At 42.6% G+C, this 13,829-nt stretch overlaps 1 protein-coding gene across 1 annotated transcript; it reads left to right on the forward strand.

Moving 5' to 3' along the window:
• Positions 1-368: 368 nt before the first annotated feature.
• Positions 369-11,870, forward strand: LOC123829043 (60S ribosomal protein L35-like). Its single transcript, XM_045854521.1, is given in 3 exon segments — positions 369-386; positions 11,477-11,620; positions 11,622-11,870. Coding segments are annotated over 3 exon segments (411 nt in total).
• The last annotated feature ends 1,959 nt before the right edge of the window (positions 11,871-13,829 follow it).

Here is a 13,829-nt window from a genome sequence, read left to right on the forward strand (position 1 = left end):
AGACCGAGTCCTTCTTATAAACTGGGCTTTCATCCCAGAGGTAACAGGAACCCACGAATGCTGTTTTTGTTGTTTGGGCAGTGTAATGATGTAAGGGGCCCTGGATCTGAAAATATTATCCTAGTGGGAAGCTTGGGGTAGAGAAGGCAGCATTGGAGAGAAAGGTGAAGACTTGTTACTTAGGAAGGTACTTTTCTAGGTGTTGAGAACCAAAACCAAGGACCCCACTGAGGGGATGGGAAAGAAGAGTCAAATCACAGAGAACTTCCAGGAAGAACTGTCCGGACATGGAGCCAGACTGGATGTGAAAGTACAGAGAAGGGCAGTGAAGATGACCTTGACTTCTAGTTTGAGTGTGGGAATAGGTAATGGTGCCCCTCATCAAGGTAGGTGACACAGAGGAACAGGGTTTAGAAGAGAAAAATGAGTTTTGTTTTGAATAGATCATATTTGTGGAGTCTGTGTGAACTTCACACAGAAGTATCTAATGTCACTTAATTTCTTTACCCATTAAGCAGAACGTATGCAGCAAACTCACACTGTGGTATCATCTTCACTCCTCACATCAGGGCCCATGTGCTACGCAGGCGTCTACGAATCTGCACTATGAAACAGCAGTGTAATGATCAGGAGAGCTGCTATTTCAGTCCTGGTTTCTACATGCAATTCAGGTTTGCAATAGGACTTAAAATTGAGCTATACTGGAAAACAGTTTACATTTTGTAAGTCTTATTTGGGGTATTATTTTCTAAGTGATATTCCTAATCAATTTCCAGATAACAGCTGACTTGGGCTGGAAATTAAGCCAATTCAGAACAAATCCATCATGTTCTCTGGCATCTCGGGGTTTTAAAGGATAAGAATGAGAAGACATAGACAGTTGTCTGGTAGTATGTGATGTGAATGTCATACAAATCAGCCAAGAGCCCCTTTGCCAAGTTTTAATCAATAGTGTTGAATTGAAAAGAAGGTACCAGACATGAAAATAATGCTGTATTATCAGTCTTTCCATATATGAAATTATTTCCTCAAACTACTTAAAAAAAACAACACCTAGTCCCTGGCATCCTTAATTCCTTCCCTCTATTTACAGTGTAAAGAGGCTGAAGAAAATGTGTCCAGTGGAATAACTCAATTTTGAGAAATGGGCCGGAGCCCAATCCAGATGGGTGTAGCTGTGGGGGGTTGGGAGAGTCACCTCCTGCCCCCAGGTTACTCCTTTGTTGAACCTATAATTGTGTCAGTAAGAAAGGAGACGTATGTCGTCTGTGGACCGTTCAAGGCAGGCAATAGCACTATTTCATGTTTGCATCTGACTTGGTTAGAAAGAGTATCTTCAAAAAGCATCCTGGGCACTCTGGGGATAATATCTGGAGTGAAATGTTTGAGGAGTAATTAGGAAGGGGAAGGTAAGCACGAGAGCAAGAGCAAGAGTGATACCATTTGCAGAGAAGTCATTTATATTGAAACAGCCTCAGAGCCACTGACCTTAATAGGACCAGATCAAAGTCTATCCATGTTAACCTCTTAACGAACCAAAAGCGGCTGAGGGAGGAAGAAAAAAAAAACATAGCCTGTTCCATTGGGGGGAGACAAATTATATAAATACGTACTACTCCCTGACTATTTGAATGGCCCAGATAAAGATGCAACTGCCTGCAGAGATAATTACTTGGGCAAGAGTGTTAGAGCAAAAAAAATGGCATCAGATCTTTAATAAGATAACCAGATACCTCGAAGCATTGCATTAGAGCAGCGGCAGGATTATTTTTTTCATGCCATTAGAGGAAAATGGAAAGAACTCATTGTTCTGAGCTGTAGCATCCTGGAGATCAGGGAGAGAAGGGCTCGGGAGCTGCTGCCCTCGGAGCCCAGTCTTTTATGTTTGAATTCTTTCCCGGGACCAAAGGTCGAGGTTGGGGAGGACAAGAGTAAGGCAAGTGTGTGTGTGTGTGTGTGTGTGTGTGTGTGCGCGTGCGCACACGCTTGCGCAAAACTGACAGAACATCTGCTTTCCCACGGGTTTGGGTAAAGCAAGAGATGAACATTTGACCCCGGCGAAAACATATTTTACCTTAATAATTAATATAATAATTGATCAACAAAGCCAATCATTTCAGCAACCAAATTGTGGGTTGTCAAGAAAAGCAGTAAGTGCCTAGAAAGTTGACCACAATTTCTGCACACACACCTCATGAGCCTAGCTCAGGACTAGGTAGCAATGGTTTGCAGAGTGAGTAGCACAAGGGGCGTGCTCTGCAGACTGACTGACAGGTAGCCTCCATTTCACCGGCAACAACGCTCCTGTCCTGGTAACCCAGCGAGTGATCGCCCAGCATGCAGGAGTGACAGATCCAGATATCTATCTGATTCATGGTTTCTGACAGGCCAGTACGGCTATGGTCACAGAGAAAGAAAGACTCCAGCTCCACCTTCACTCCCAGACTTTTAAATCGGGCATCAAAGAGCCAATCCACAGGAACCAACTGGGAACATGAATGCATCAAAAGGGGTAGATGGAGAGTGTAGGAAGGGAGTGGCTGCCCCCGCTCAGTGCCAACCAAACACTGCCAAATGGGAAGGCAACCACTGCCGTGTTGTGGAATCACCCAACTTTCTGGGAAAAGCTAATGCATCTGACCTTCATGTGAACCCTCATAAGGTTTCATAGACATTGTACAAGCCAAACCAAACACAGTTCTATAGATTCCACTGAGTCCACAAGGCCATGGTCTTTGTTTCCCTCCTTAACCAGGCTGGAAAGCCTTTCACTGCAGAATCAGAAATGCAAAGCTCCAAGTCGAAGCCTGTGGGAATTGGGGCCCATTGCTCTTTGCTGGGAATTGGGGAAAGAAATCAAGGACACATTGTAGATTCCCAAAGAGGCACTGTGAGTGCCAAGATCAGAGAGAGTCGAGAGTGGAGGTAATGAAATGCTCTCTGAACACTTGTCATTTCCCCAAGGACCAGCCCTGGGCACAGGAATATTTTGTTGTGATAGCTCTTACTTTAGGGTAACCAGTGACAACAACCACCAAAACCACTCTTGTCATCAAAGGTGTGTGTGCATGTGTGTCTGTGTAGGAAATTGGGTAGGAAAAAATTCTCTTAGGACCCGGAGGATGCTGCAAAGATCATTCTCGCCCATATCAATTCCTTTCCTATGCTTCACACCCTGTCCATCAATTCAAAGCATGACCCTAGCCATTCTGAATGTAAGGAAAGAATCAAGCTTATTAACAGTTAGCATATTAATGGGCTTTTTCCTGTTTAAAGGAAGCTCACAGCATCTCATTATTGGGACTAAAAAGAATAGGAATTGTCAGGAACAGAATTTGGTGAATGCGATGAAAAATGTGAGGGGCTGGCTCTGGCTGAGGGCTCTGCGCCCAGCCCCTTCGCCCAGGGCTGCCATCCTCAGCTCTTCAGAAATCTTGCTCTCTCGCTGCAAAGGGGTCTGTTTATTTTTTCATATAGAAGACAGCTTCAAAGGGCAGCTTTTGCTTTGGTTTTCCTTTGGGCAACATTAAAGGGGAGAACAAAGTGAATTCAGAACTTTTTTTTTTTTTTGCCACAGGCCACTCAGTAGACAATCTAAGTTCAGAAGCGCCAGTGGAACACGGGGCTGCTTCCCTGCAGGCCGGGGGCACTCGTTGCCGGTGGTCTCTGCTGCACTGCTTCTCCACCCAGGACCGGGCGGAAGGAGGTCCTTTCCCCAGGCCAGGCAGGCACCTGTCGCAGCAAAGTTAAGAAATGTGTGCAATGTCTCTTAGCAGATGTTGAGAGCATGAGCTCTGTCAGGCTTCCTGGCTTCAAATCCTGGCTCTGTCACTTCTTAGCTCTGTGATCATGGACAAGTTTCTAAACCTCTCTGGGCCCCGGTTACATCACCTACAAAGAGAATAATATCCACTTGGTAGGACTGTCATGAGAACGAAGATGGTGCACATGCCCAGTACAGAGTAAACCCTGAGTAAATGTTAGCTAGCTGTCTTTTTATTATTGTTGTCATTATCATATAAATCAGCACTTTAACAACATGCTTCCTGATTTGTTCTCTCATTACCTTCAAGGTAAACCATGTTGGGGTAATACAAATCGTGCCATCTAAGGAATTCTGATGAAGGGGTCAGAAGACCAAGGGATGGGAGTCCACATTTAAGCTGGGCAACTGACCAGCCAGGTGACTCTGGTCAAGTCACTGCACCTTCCTGTCACCTGTGAGATGGGAATAATCTTTGCCAGTTAGCCTTACAGAGTTGTTGTTAAGATCCATGCTAGACTTATTTGGCCTTAAACCATAATATATTTTATCAGTCTTCATTATTTCTGTTCTCCCCCTTTATTTCACACTCTCCCTCTCTAGCTCACACTTTCCTTCATGTTCTTCTGCTTCTGCTACCTAAGACAAAGTGAGGACATGTCTTATTAAAACAGAAAAGGAAGGAGAGGGGAGGAAGCACTGAATAATTATTCACTTACTACAAAAAAAGGGGCATGCTATTTTTTTGTTTGTTTTACAGAATTCTCCTTAATCTACTTTCTTACGGTTTTAAAGAATGGATATGAATTGACCACTCAGAATTTGCTGTGTTAAAGACAGGAGGGTTAAATTGGTGCAGATTTTCTGGAAAGCTACAGCAGTGGGCTTCAGGCACTATTAAAAAACTTACTCCCTGTGACTCCATAACCCCATCCTTGGAGATTTGTCCTGGAGTATTTTAAAACAAGAAAAACAATGATTAGAGTTGCTCATTGCAGTGTTGTACATAATAAAACATTGAAAGAAACCTGAATGTCCAACCACAGGGGATGAACTAGTAAATTAGAGGCCATTAACTTGATGGACTATATAATAGGCATTAAAAGTAAATGTCATGATTTTTAGCAGTGTGAAAAGATTTATCAAATTGCATATAAATCAAGATTACTATTATGTAAAGATAAAGCATTTTTATTGGAAGTTATGAAGGATAGTTAAAAATTGGTAAATGTACGTTGAAGTTTAACATTATTTTTGGCAACCAGTAAAATTGAAGAACTGAAGGTTTAGAAATATATAGGTTTTCCCCTGGCTGGTGTGGCTCAGTGGATTGAATGCTGGTTTGTGAACCAAGGGGTCACTGGTTCAATTCCAGGTCAGGCCACATGCCTGGGTTGTGGGCCAGGTCCCCGGTGGAGGATGTGCAAGAGGCAACCACACACTGATGTTTCTCTCCCTCTCTTCCTTCCTCCTTTCCCCTCTCTCTAAAAATAAATAAATAAAATCTTGAAAAATTTTTTTAAAAATATAGACATCAGGGTTTTTTGGTCTGTGGACAAGAAGATTGAAGAAAGACAACTATCTCCAAGAAATTATGGATTTCCTAGACCTCAGTTATATGGGCAACATTTTTGTTCTTTAAAAAAAATATGACAGGGCACATGCCTGGGTTGCAGGCCATGACCCCCAGCAACCGCACATTGATGTTTCTCTCTCTCTCTATCTCCCTCCCCTCCCTCTCTAAAAATAAATAAAAATAAAATCTTTAAAAAAAACATATGAAAGAAACATGGCAAACTGTTAAGATTTAATTTGCTTCAGACAGTGCTAGATAATACTAGGTATCATTATGTCTTTTATGTATTTTCTATGAGAAATATATCATAATAAAAAAAATATGGATTTCTTAAAGCTGGGCCAGCCCTGCAAAATAGCCAAAGCTGTGTCTTTCCAATGGGATCTGGCTCACAAAATTCAAGTGCTAATTTATAATGCTTAGTAACTCTAAGAAATAGCTACATTTTCAAAGGAATCTCAACTATGAAGATTTTTAGCCCCAAAGAATGAGATATTGATTAGGGCATTGAAGTCAAAGCTTAGGGGGAGATGAAATAGGAGTTAACGGGTATTGAAATTCCCTTTTCTAGTGACGCAGGTTCGATTCCCAGCCAGGGTACATGCTTGGGTTGCAGGCCATAACCCCCAGCAACCGCACATTGATGTCTCTCTCTCTCTCTCTCTCTCTCTATCTCACTCCCTTCCCTCTCTAAAAATAAATAAATAAAATCTCTTAAAAAATAAAATAAAATAAAGAAATTCCCTTTTCTTGGTCCTTTTCTCGTCATTTTCATCTTTCTCATCTCAATGACTCCTCACAAAAACCTCAAGAGACAGGCAAAGCATTATAAATAATATTATCAGAATACTCAGAAAGGCTGTGTTAACAGGCTGACTATCATGCATCTAGACATTCAAATTTCAATCCCACATAACATTTATACAGACAGCAAAACAACATGGAAAATTGTATTTGGTAGTGTGCTATCTGAAGGAAAAAAAAAAAACAAGATCACATTCACACTGCAATTACTGTGGAGTAAAAGCATTCAACTAATTATGGAAGAAATGGGAAAAAGTAAAACAGTTTTGCAAGAGTGGTGAAATTAAGATTTTTTTCCTGTTCCACTACTTGTAATATTGTTTTTGCAATAAGGAGACCAGAGCTATACTGATTGTGCCGCACTACATGGTGTACCCTCACCTCTTGCAGGTCTGGGATGTCCTGGCATACGCTGTGATTACATTATAAATGAAACTGAATAAATGAATAATAATAATAATAATAATATAACAACAAAGAGCTGCTATGAATTAGCCATAATTGCCTTGATGATTAGAGCAGCTAAGAATTAAGAAGCCAGTTGTACTTTTAATGGCCACTGTGATAATGAGCTAGACGGAAAAGGAGTGCCTACAAATAGATCCACCAAGAAAGGGGTATTCACGGGAAGACCGAGGGCTTGTGTGGGTAGAGGTGGAAAAGTACAAGAGCATCACACCAGCCAGAAAGGGTTCCAACGGAAGCACGGATCAGACAGCATTCTCCCACAGAGTGGCTTGGGCTGAACTGCACAGGACCAAATCCAGCTAAGGAGAACAAACATAAGGTCTCCCACAGTCCTGGTTGATGTCCCAATGTTTCAAGGATATAGATGATGGGATTCAGCTCTTCCTAGTGGGGAGAAGACTACAAAACTGCCCGGCAAAGCTGGTGAGCCTACAACTAGACACATAATCTTAATCAGGGGTATGTATGTGTGGGGGTCTGAATTCTATATAAAACATAAAGCTCTAGCTTATGAGCACTAGAAATTTCCCAGCGCATTCCATCTACAGAATTAACTCAGATGGACCTTGTGTCTCTAGACCCACAAAGATGGCTGCTTAACATGTGAACACTCCAAGTCCCACAGACAATACAGGCTGCAAGGAAGTGATGTGTGTGCACGCTCATACTGCCAGTGGTGGCCTTACTTTAAGAATGGGGGCCACAGAGACAGAAACCAGGGTTTGAGGCTACGGCTTACCATCTCTACTTATTGGATAACTATTCTCCTTCTTGGGCCTTAGTTTTCTCACCTGCAGAACAGGGACAGTAATAGAATTGACCTAAAGAAGTAGTAATGAGAATTAAAGGAGATGATACACAACAAATTCTCAGCATAGAGCTTGTTATACCACGAATGTTAATGTTAGCTATGACAACTGATATGACTAGGGTAAGATCAAATGATTTTGGAATTCAGACATCACTATTGTATGTTGAACAAAAACTGTGCAGCTATTGGGGTACTGTCTTCCAACTTTCTTTCCTGAGATTCCGCTTTAGAAAAATGATCTGTCTCACTGTATTTCAGGTAACCGGAGGCCAGCCGTTAAGCGTTGACTAAAATGTTGACAATGAAGTCCCGTCTATTTCCAGCATAGATATGATATGCGATGAGGAAAGGGATAAAAACAAGAAATGTTTAGAGTAGAGAAGGAATCTATTGCCAAGGAAGACCTAGAAAGTTCACTCTTTTGACATCTTTATAGGCTAGGTACCAAATATACTTACTTGGATTGGGAAGTAAATGACACTAGTTAGAGGCATAGGTGTTCAACAAATATTTATGAGCTATAAAATAAGAATTACTAGTAAATGAACATCTGAATATATATTGCAATATAGCTAATTAACCATAAATACTCTTTATTGAGGGCTTATTATGTGGCAAAGCACTTTGTGTATATTATCTCAGTGAGGCAGCTGGATAAAGTAGGTACCTTTTTATCCTCATTTTCTAATTAAAGAAAATTGAGACAGAGAGACTAAATAATTGATCAAGATTATGATGATGGAGTCAGGATTCAAACCATTCAGTCTCACTAAAAATTCACTTAAGAATAGCAATCAAGAAACGGTTCAAACATATTATTTCTAAATTGTGAAAACAACCCTATAAACAGGTATTTTTATTTCTATTCTACTCAGCTTTACAGATACAAAAACCAGAGCTCAGTGGCAGACCAGGTTTTAGGGGAGAGGTATCCATGGGAGTATCTTATTACTAGCATTATTTAAAAATGTCCAGTGCATGTGGAAAATAAAAAGCAGCCTGATTTTATTTGCTTTCATTATTGTTTTAAGTTTTCTACAGACCATGTACCTCCTTGTTGCCAACATGTGGCTCCTCCTCCTTTGTCCCCCGTCTATCCTCTACGTGAACTTAGCATGCTACCGCCTTGGAGAAATCCAATGAATAAGGTGACACAACTCTTAAGCACTAGACCCAGGATCTGAAGCTGGAGAATTGTGTGTGTGTGTGTGTGTGTGTGTGTGTGTGAGATATATATATATATATGTTGCATATATATATATATATATATATATATATATATATATATGCAAACCCATCCCACAGACTGAGCTAATCAGAATGCTCATGGGTGAGACATTTATTTACATAAATATTTTAAAGCTCTACACTTATTCTAAAGTGCTATCAAAATTAATTAGTAGAATTTCTACCTGGAATCCATTTATCTTCTAAAATAATCTCTAGGTAAGACTCCTATTTAGAGTGAATCACAAACTGTATCTTCAAGGCTGTGTCCCTAAATTCTTGGCCCTGAGTTAGTTTCAGGCTAGCCCAGGACGTCTGAGTACCTGGCGATGGAGTGAGACAGCTTTGTGTACCGAGTAGCCCCTCTTGGTGAAACCTTCCCAAACTCTTAAAAGCAAATATAAGATTTTGACATACCAAGTAGAAACAGCAAAAGTATACAAGGCAGAGAGATCCCAGTTCCAGAGACAGCCTAGCCCCGACTGGTGTGTCTGCACATCTAACTCAATTTAACAGCAAATGCCAAAGAGGTCTAGTCTATGCTGGTGAGACTATTTGTAGGGTACCGGGACCAGACATTTTCCCTGGCCTTTCCCTTTGTATTCACTCCAGATGCCAATGAGGCAGCCTGGAAGCAAATTAGCATAATTTTTAATGACTAATTTAATTTGAGCAAAGCAACTCCTGACCACCCATCCAGGCCATCAGAGCAGACAGTGAGACAAGAAGACACCAGTCAAGGCCAGACTTCAGAGTCATCTAGAAAGTCTTAAAAATACGTTTCTTAAATTCATGGGATCCTCTTAGGCTGTCTGATTCAGAATCCTCAGACACAGAGATTTTTTTTTTAAAAAAGCTCCCACAAGTGATTCTGATGTCCCCGGTTTGGTTCCCAGTGTGGTGTGGCTAGAAAAATGTTAGGTATCATGGCTCCAAACAGTTCTCCCACCTAGTCACCCAAATACCAGGCAAGCATGACCTGAGACTCCCCTGTATAATCGAATGCAATGAGCAGGTCCCAGACAGGAACCCCATGCTCCAGTGTAGGCCACAGGGATGGAACACACGCTGTAGCGCTGAGTCCACAGGACTCACTGCATGCACGGTGAACGGATGTGGATTTTGGAGGCAGGCCAGTCTGGGTTCTACTCCTGCCTCAGTCACTTCACCAGTGGTGAATATCTGAACCATTAACTTAATTCCCCTTGGTCTCAATATCCATATCTGTAAATGAGGGAATAAAAATGCCTTCTTCACATGTTTATGGTAATGATGTATTATGCCAGTGCTGGGCCTTTTGGTTTTCAAATCTATTCCTCACTTTTCCATTGGTCCAACATGTTTGAATTCTGGCTGGGCTGCCCAATGGAAGGCCCCATGGGACCCTGGAGGACAGAAAGAAGCTATGGCATTCTGTCCCTTCCTCTCTGACATGGTGGCATCACAGCTGTGGCTTCTCTGTCATGACCTTTACTCCCACCAGACAGGCCCACCTTGGTTCTAGCTCCCACTAAGAGACCCACCTCCAGTTCCCTCCAGTCCAGGGGCAGAGGTAACCCTCCACTATGGCCAATCCCTAGATTGACTCGTACCCCAGACGGCCTTGTCATCTCTGCTACCACCAGTGCAACCAACTCCCTGGTTTATATTCCCTCTTAAACAGTTAAGTGGCTCCTCTCTCCACCTCCCAGGATGCTGTGATAGAGCACCCATGCTCATCATGGCCCCGCAGAAGGTCCAGCACCCAGCCCAGAGGCTGCCTGGCACCCGCTGCCTTTTCTGCTTTAATAGATGCCTCTTTGGCGGAGCGTGACTGCACAGGAATCCATAAGCCATTAGCTGGAGCTATATTAAAGCCTGTGAAAATCAATTGCTAACATTCTAATGACCTTCTTATAAATTAGTTTATCAGATTGTTTTACTCATTCACTAATTAACTGAAGGCAGAAGGGAACGAACTAATATTTACTTATTGAGTGTTTACTCTGTGCCCAGCCATCTGCCAGGAGCTCTGCATCTGACCTCTCTTTCCCTTTTCACCCTTCAAGCAACCCTGTAAGAGTACATTATGATTCCCACCTTACAGACAGGAAAGCTGAGCTCAGTGCATCATTTAAACTGGTGGTCTGTCTGACTCTAATACGCCACACAGTCTCTTCTGAGCTAAGATAAAGATGCTCTCTAGCCCTGGCTGGTGTGGCTCAGTGGGTTATGCACCAGCCTGTGAACCAAAGGGTCACTGATTTGATTCCCAGTCAGGGCACATGCCTGGGTTGCAGGCCAGGTCCCCAGCAGAGGGTGAGCAAGACGCAACCGAACATCAATATTTCTCTCCCTCCCTTCCCCTCTCTGTAAAAAAAAAATAAATAAAATATTACAAAAGAAAAAAAGATACTCTCTAAATGGGAGCATGGTCACAGCGGCAACTCTTTCCATAGAAGAGATTCCAGAACTGCTATAGAGCAGTTAGGGTCTGGGACTCACTTTCCCCCACTTTTAGAACCAGAGTATCCATAGCAGTTATTTATTCTATGTAGGTCCTACCACTGGATGCTGGCGGAGTGCGTGCAGATAACTATCTTACAGTTTCACAGATCCTCCTCATATCAAGAGTGAGTGTACTCACATGAACAGCAGGCTGGGATGGACCTTGGGAAGGGGAGAGCCATAGGGGAAAATTGGGACAATTGTAATAGCACAACAATAAAAAAGAAACCTTTAGAAGACAGTCAATCCACATGATACATCTTAGGAACAAAGAAAGTAACCTCACAACTGGTTAATATATTTCTATCATAAAAATAAAGAGCACTTTCTCTCTGAGCAGGCAGTGGCAGCGGCTTGTGCAGACGAGTCCAGGAGGAAGTCTGGAGACCTTCATGGCAGGAAGGAAGAGCCGCTCAAACATCTGTACGACCCGAAGGTGGAGCTGTTCCAGTTGCACATGGCCGAAGTGACGGGCAGCGCAGCTTTCCAGACTTTCTAAGGTCTGAGTTGTGCGCAAATCCATTGGCCATGTTCTCACCCTCATTCACCAGGCTCAGAAAGAGAACCTCAGGAAATTCTACAAGGGCAAGAAGTACAAGACCCTAGATCTGCAGCCCAAGAAAACACATGCTGTGCGCCGCGGGCTCAACAAGCATGAAGAGAACTTGAAGCCCAAGAAGCAGCAGAGGAAGAAGAGGCTGTGCCCACTGCGGAAGTACGCGGTCAAGGCCTGAGCATCGGAGGGTCAATAAAGCAGAAACTGGCTCAAAAAAAAAAAAACAACAACCCAGTAACTGTACTGTACTCAGCCTCATCTCTTCTGAACTTGACACAGATGACAATATTTAGAACTTTGAGGTGATGCTCTGATGGTCTAAGACATGCAGAGACTGTGAAGGTGCTGTTTGCACAGCCACAAACCTCCTCTAACTCAGGAAATCAGAGCCTGCCACCCAATTGGGGAAAAAGGAAGAGAGAAAATTATAAATCGTTCTGTGCAAAGGTTACCCGACACTGGTGGTGGTGGTTTTATGACTCTATACGTTTGTCAAATGTCATTGAATAGTGCACTTAAAATTGGTGAAACTTATTGTACGCAAATTATACCTCAATAAAACTGACAAAAAATTACTCTGTACATGAACAAAAGTATATTCAAAGAAATTATGTGGGGAAATTACCTTGGATGTGACATTTTTTAAATGGGGGAAATTACCATTCTAGGTAGTCTTAATGCTTCTAATATCCCTACTAGGAGCTGCAGCCAGAGCTTTTAACCATACATTTCCCAGTAACCTGGATGTTGGGGTTTGAGGGCAGGGTTGCTTCTATATGAATTTGGCAAAGAAGAGCAGAAAGCAATCTTCTGTCTCTGAAAATTTGTTTTTATAGCCTGGGGTCATGAAAAAATATTAATCACAACTTGGGCATGCACAGTGCTAATTTAGAAGAGACACACCTTGGCAGAGCACCCACTTTGATGACCTCCACGGCCCTGTATGTCCGTAAGGCAGGTACTGCCTGTCCCCCCACAGATGAGATGCTCGTGTCCAGAGAGAAAGTCACTTACTCAAGGTCACACAGATGAGAAGCCCCATGACCAGGTCCTGAGTCCTGGGACTTTGTGGCGAAACACAGTGTTTTCCTTCTAAATAATTGGGCACAGTGATCATATTTTTAGGCTCTGGAATTGACCACATTTCCCCGCAGGGTCTAGCAGTACAAATTCCTACGATAAAATAGGTTCCTGCCGGCCGGAGTCAGAGCCTTGTGCTGGTACCCCCCATCGAATGCCATATTGTTTTCGCACTGGCCTCACAGGAAGAGACGGAAGAGAATGCAGAATGTTCTTCCTCCTGCTCCTGCTGTTCTGATCCACATGAACTGTGGTGCAGCAAAGGGAAAATGAAGAGGTAGCAGTTTGCCTTCAGAGCATCACATTGCCATCTGGTCTGGAGGAAATGATTATTTAACCATTCCCATGCAGCATTTGAGGCTGCTCCAAAAAGAGTTTTTGTTTTGCCTTTGAGGAGCTGGACAGTTTCAGAAGCAAATTTGACCACCTCTTTGTTTCCTGGCCCACAGGTAAGGGGTTGCTTTCTGGAATCAGATAACTAACTCCCTGCATGTGCTCCATCCTGGAACCTCAAGAAAGAAAAGGAGAAGAATGAAATGGAGATGGGTATGATTTCCATCTGCAGGAGTAATCCAATTGATCTCTGAAGACGGAAAGCTGAAGAAACCTGGGGACAATCAAGTTCAATCACTGAGTGCTGGGGACAATCTGCAGGGACGATGATGGAATATTCTATACCTCAGAATGCTGCAGGTATAGTCTCCTTGCCTTCCAGTGCTAGGGCTGCCGTAACAGAGAACTGCTGACTAGGTGGCTTGAACAACAAAAACTTATTTTCTCATGGTTTCTGGAAACGAGGACTCTAAGGTTAGGTGTCAGCAAATTTGGCTTCTTCTGAAGAGTATAGTTGGTTGTCTCCTCCCTATCCTTGTCTGTGTCCAGATCTCTTCTTTTTATAAAGACCGCAGTTACATTGGGTCCTAATAATCTAACTTTAACTTAATTATCTATTTTAAAACCTTATTTCCAAATACAGTCTAAGGTACATGCAATTTGGACTTCAACATATGAGTTTGGGGAGGGGGTGTGGGGGCACAATTTGGCTCTATTTCCAATC

Source organism: Phyllostomus hastatus, unplaced genomic scaffold (genome assembly GCF_019186645.2).
Source record: "Phyllostomus hastatus isolate PE091 unplaced genomic scaffold, TTU_PhHast_1.1 phas_scaffold_1066, whole genome shotgun sequence".
NCBI lineage: Eukaryota > Metazoa > Chordata > Mammalia > Chiroptera > Phyllostomidae > Phyllostomus > Phyllostomus hastatus.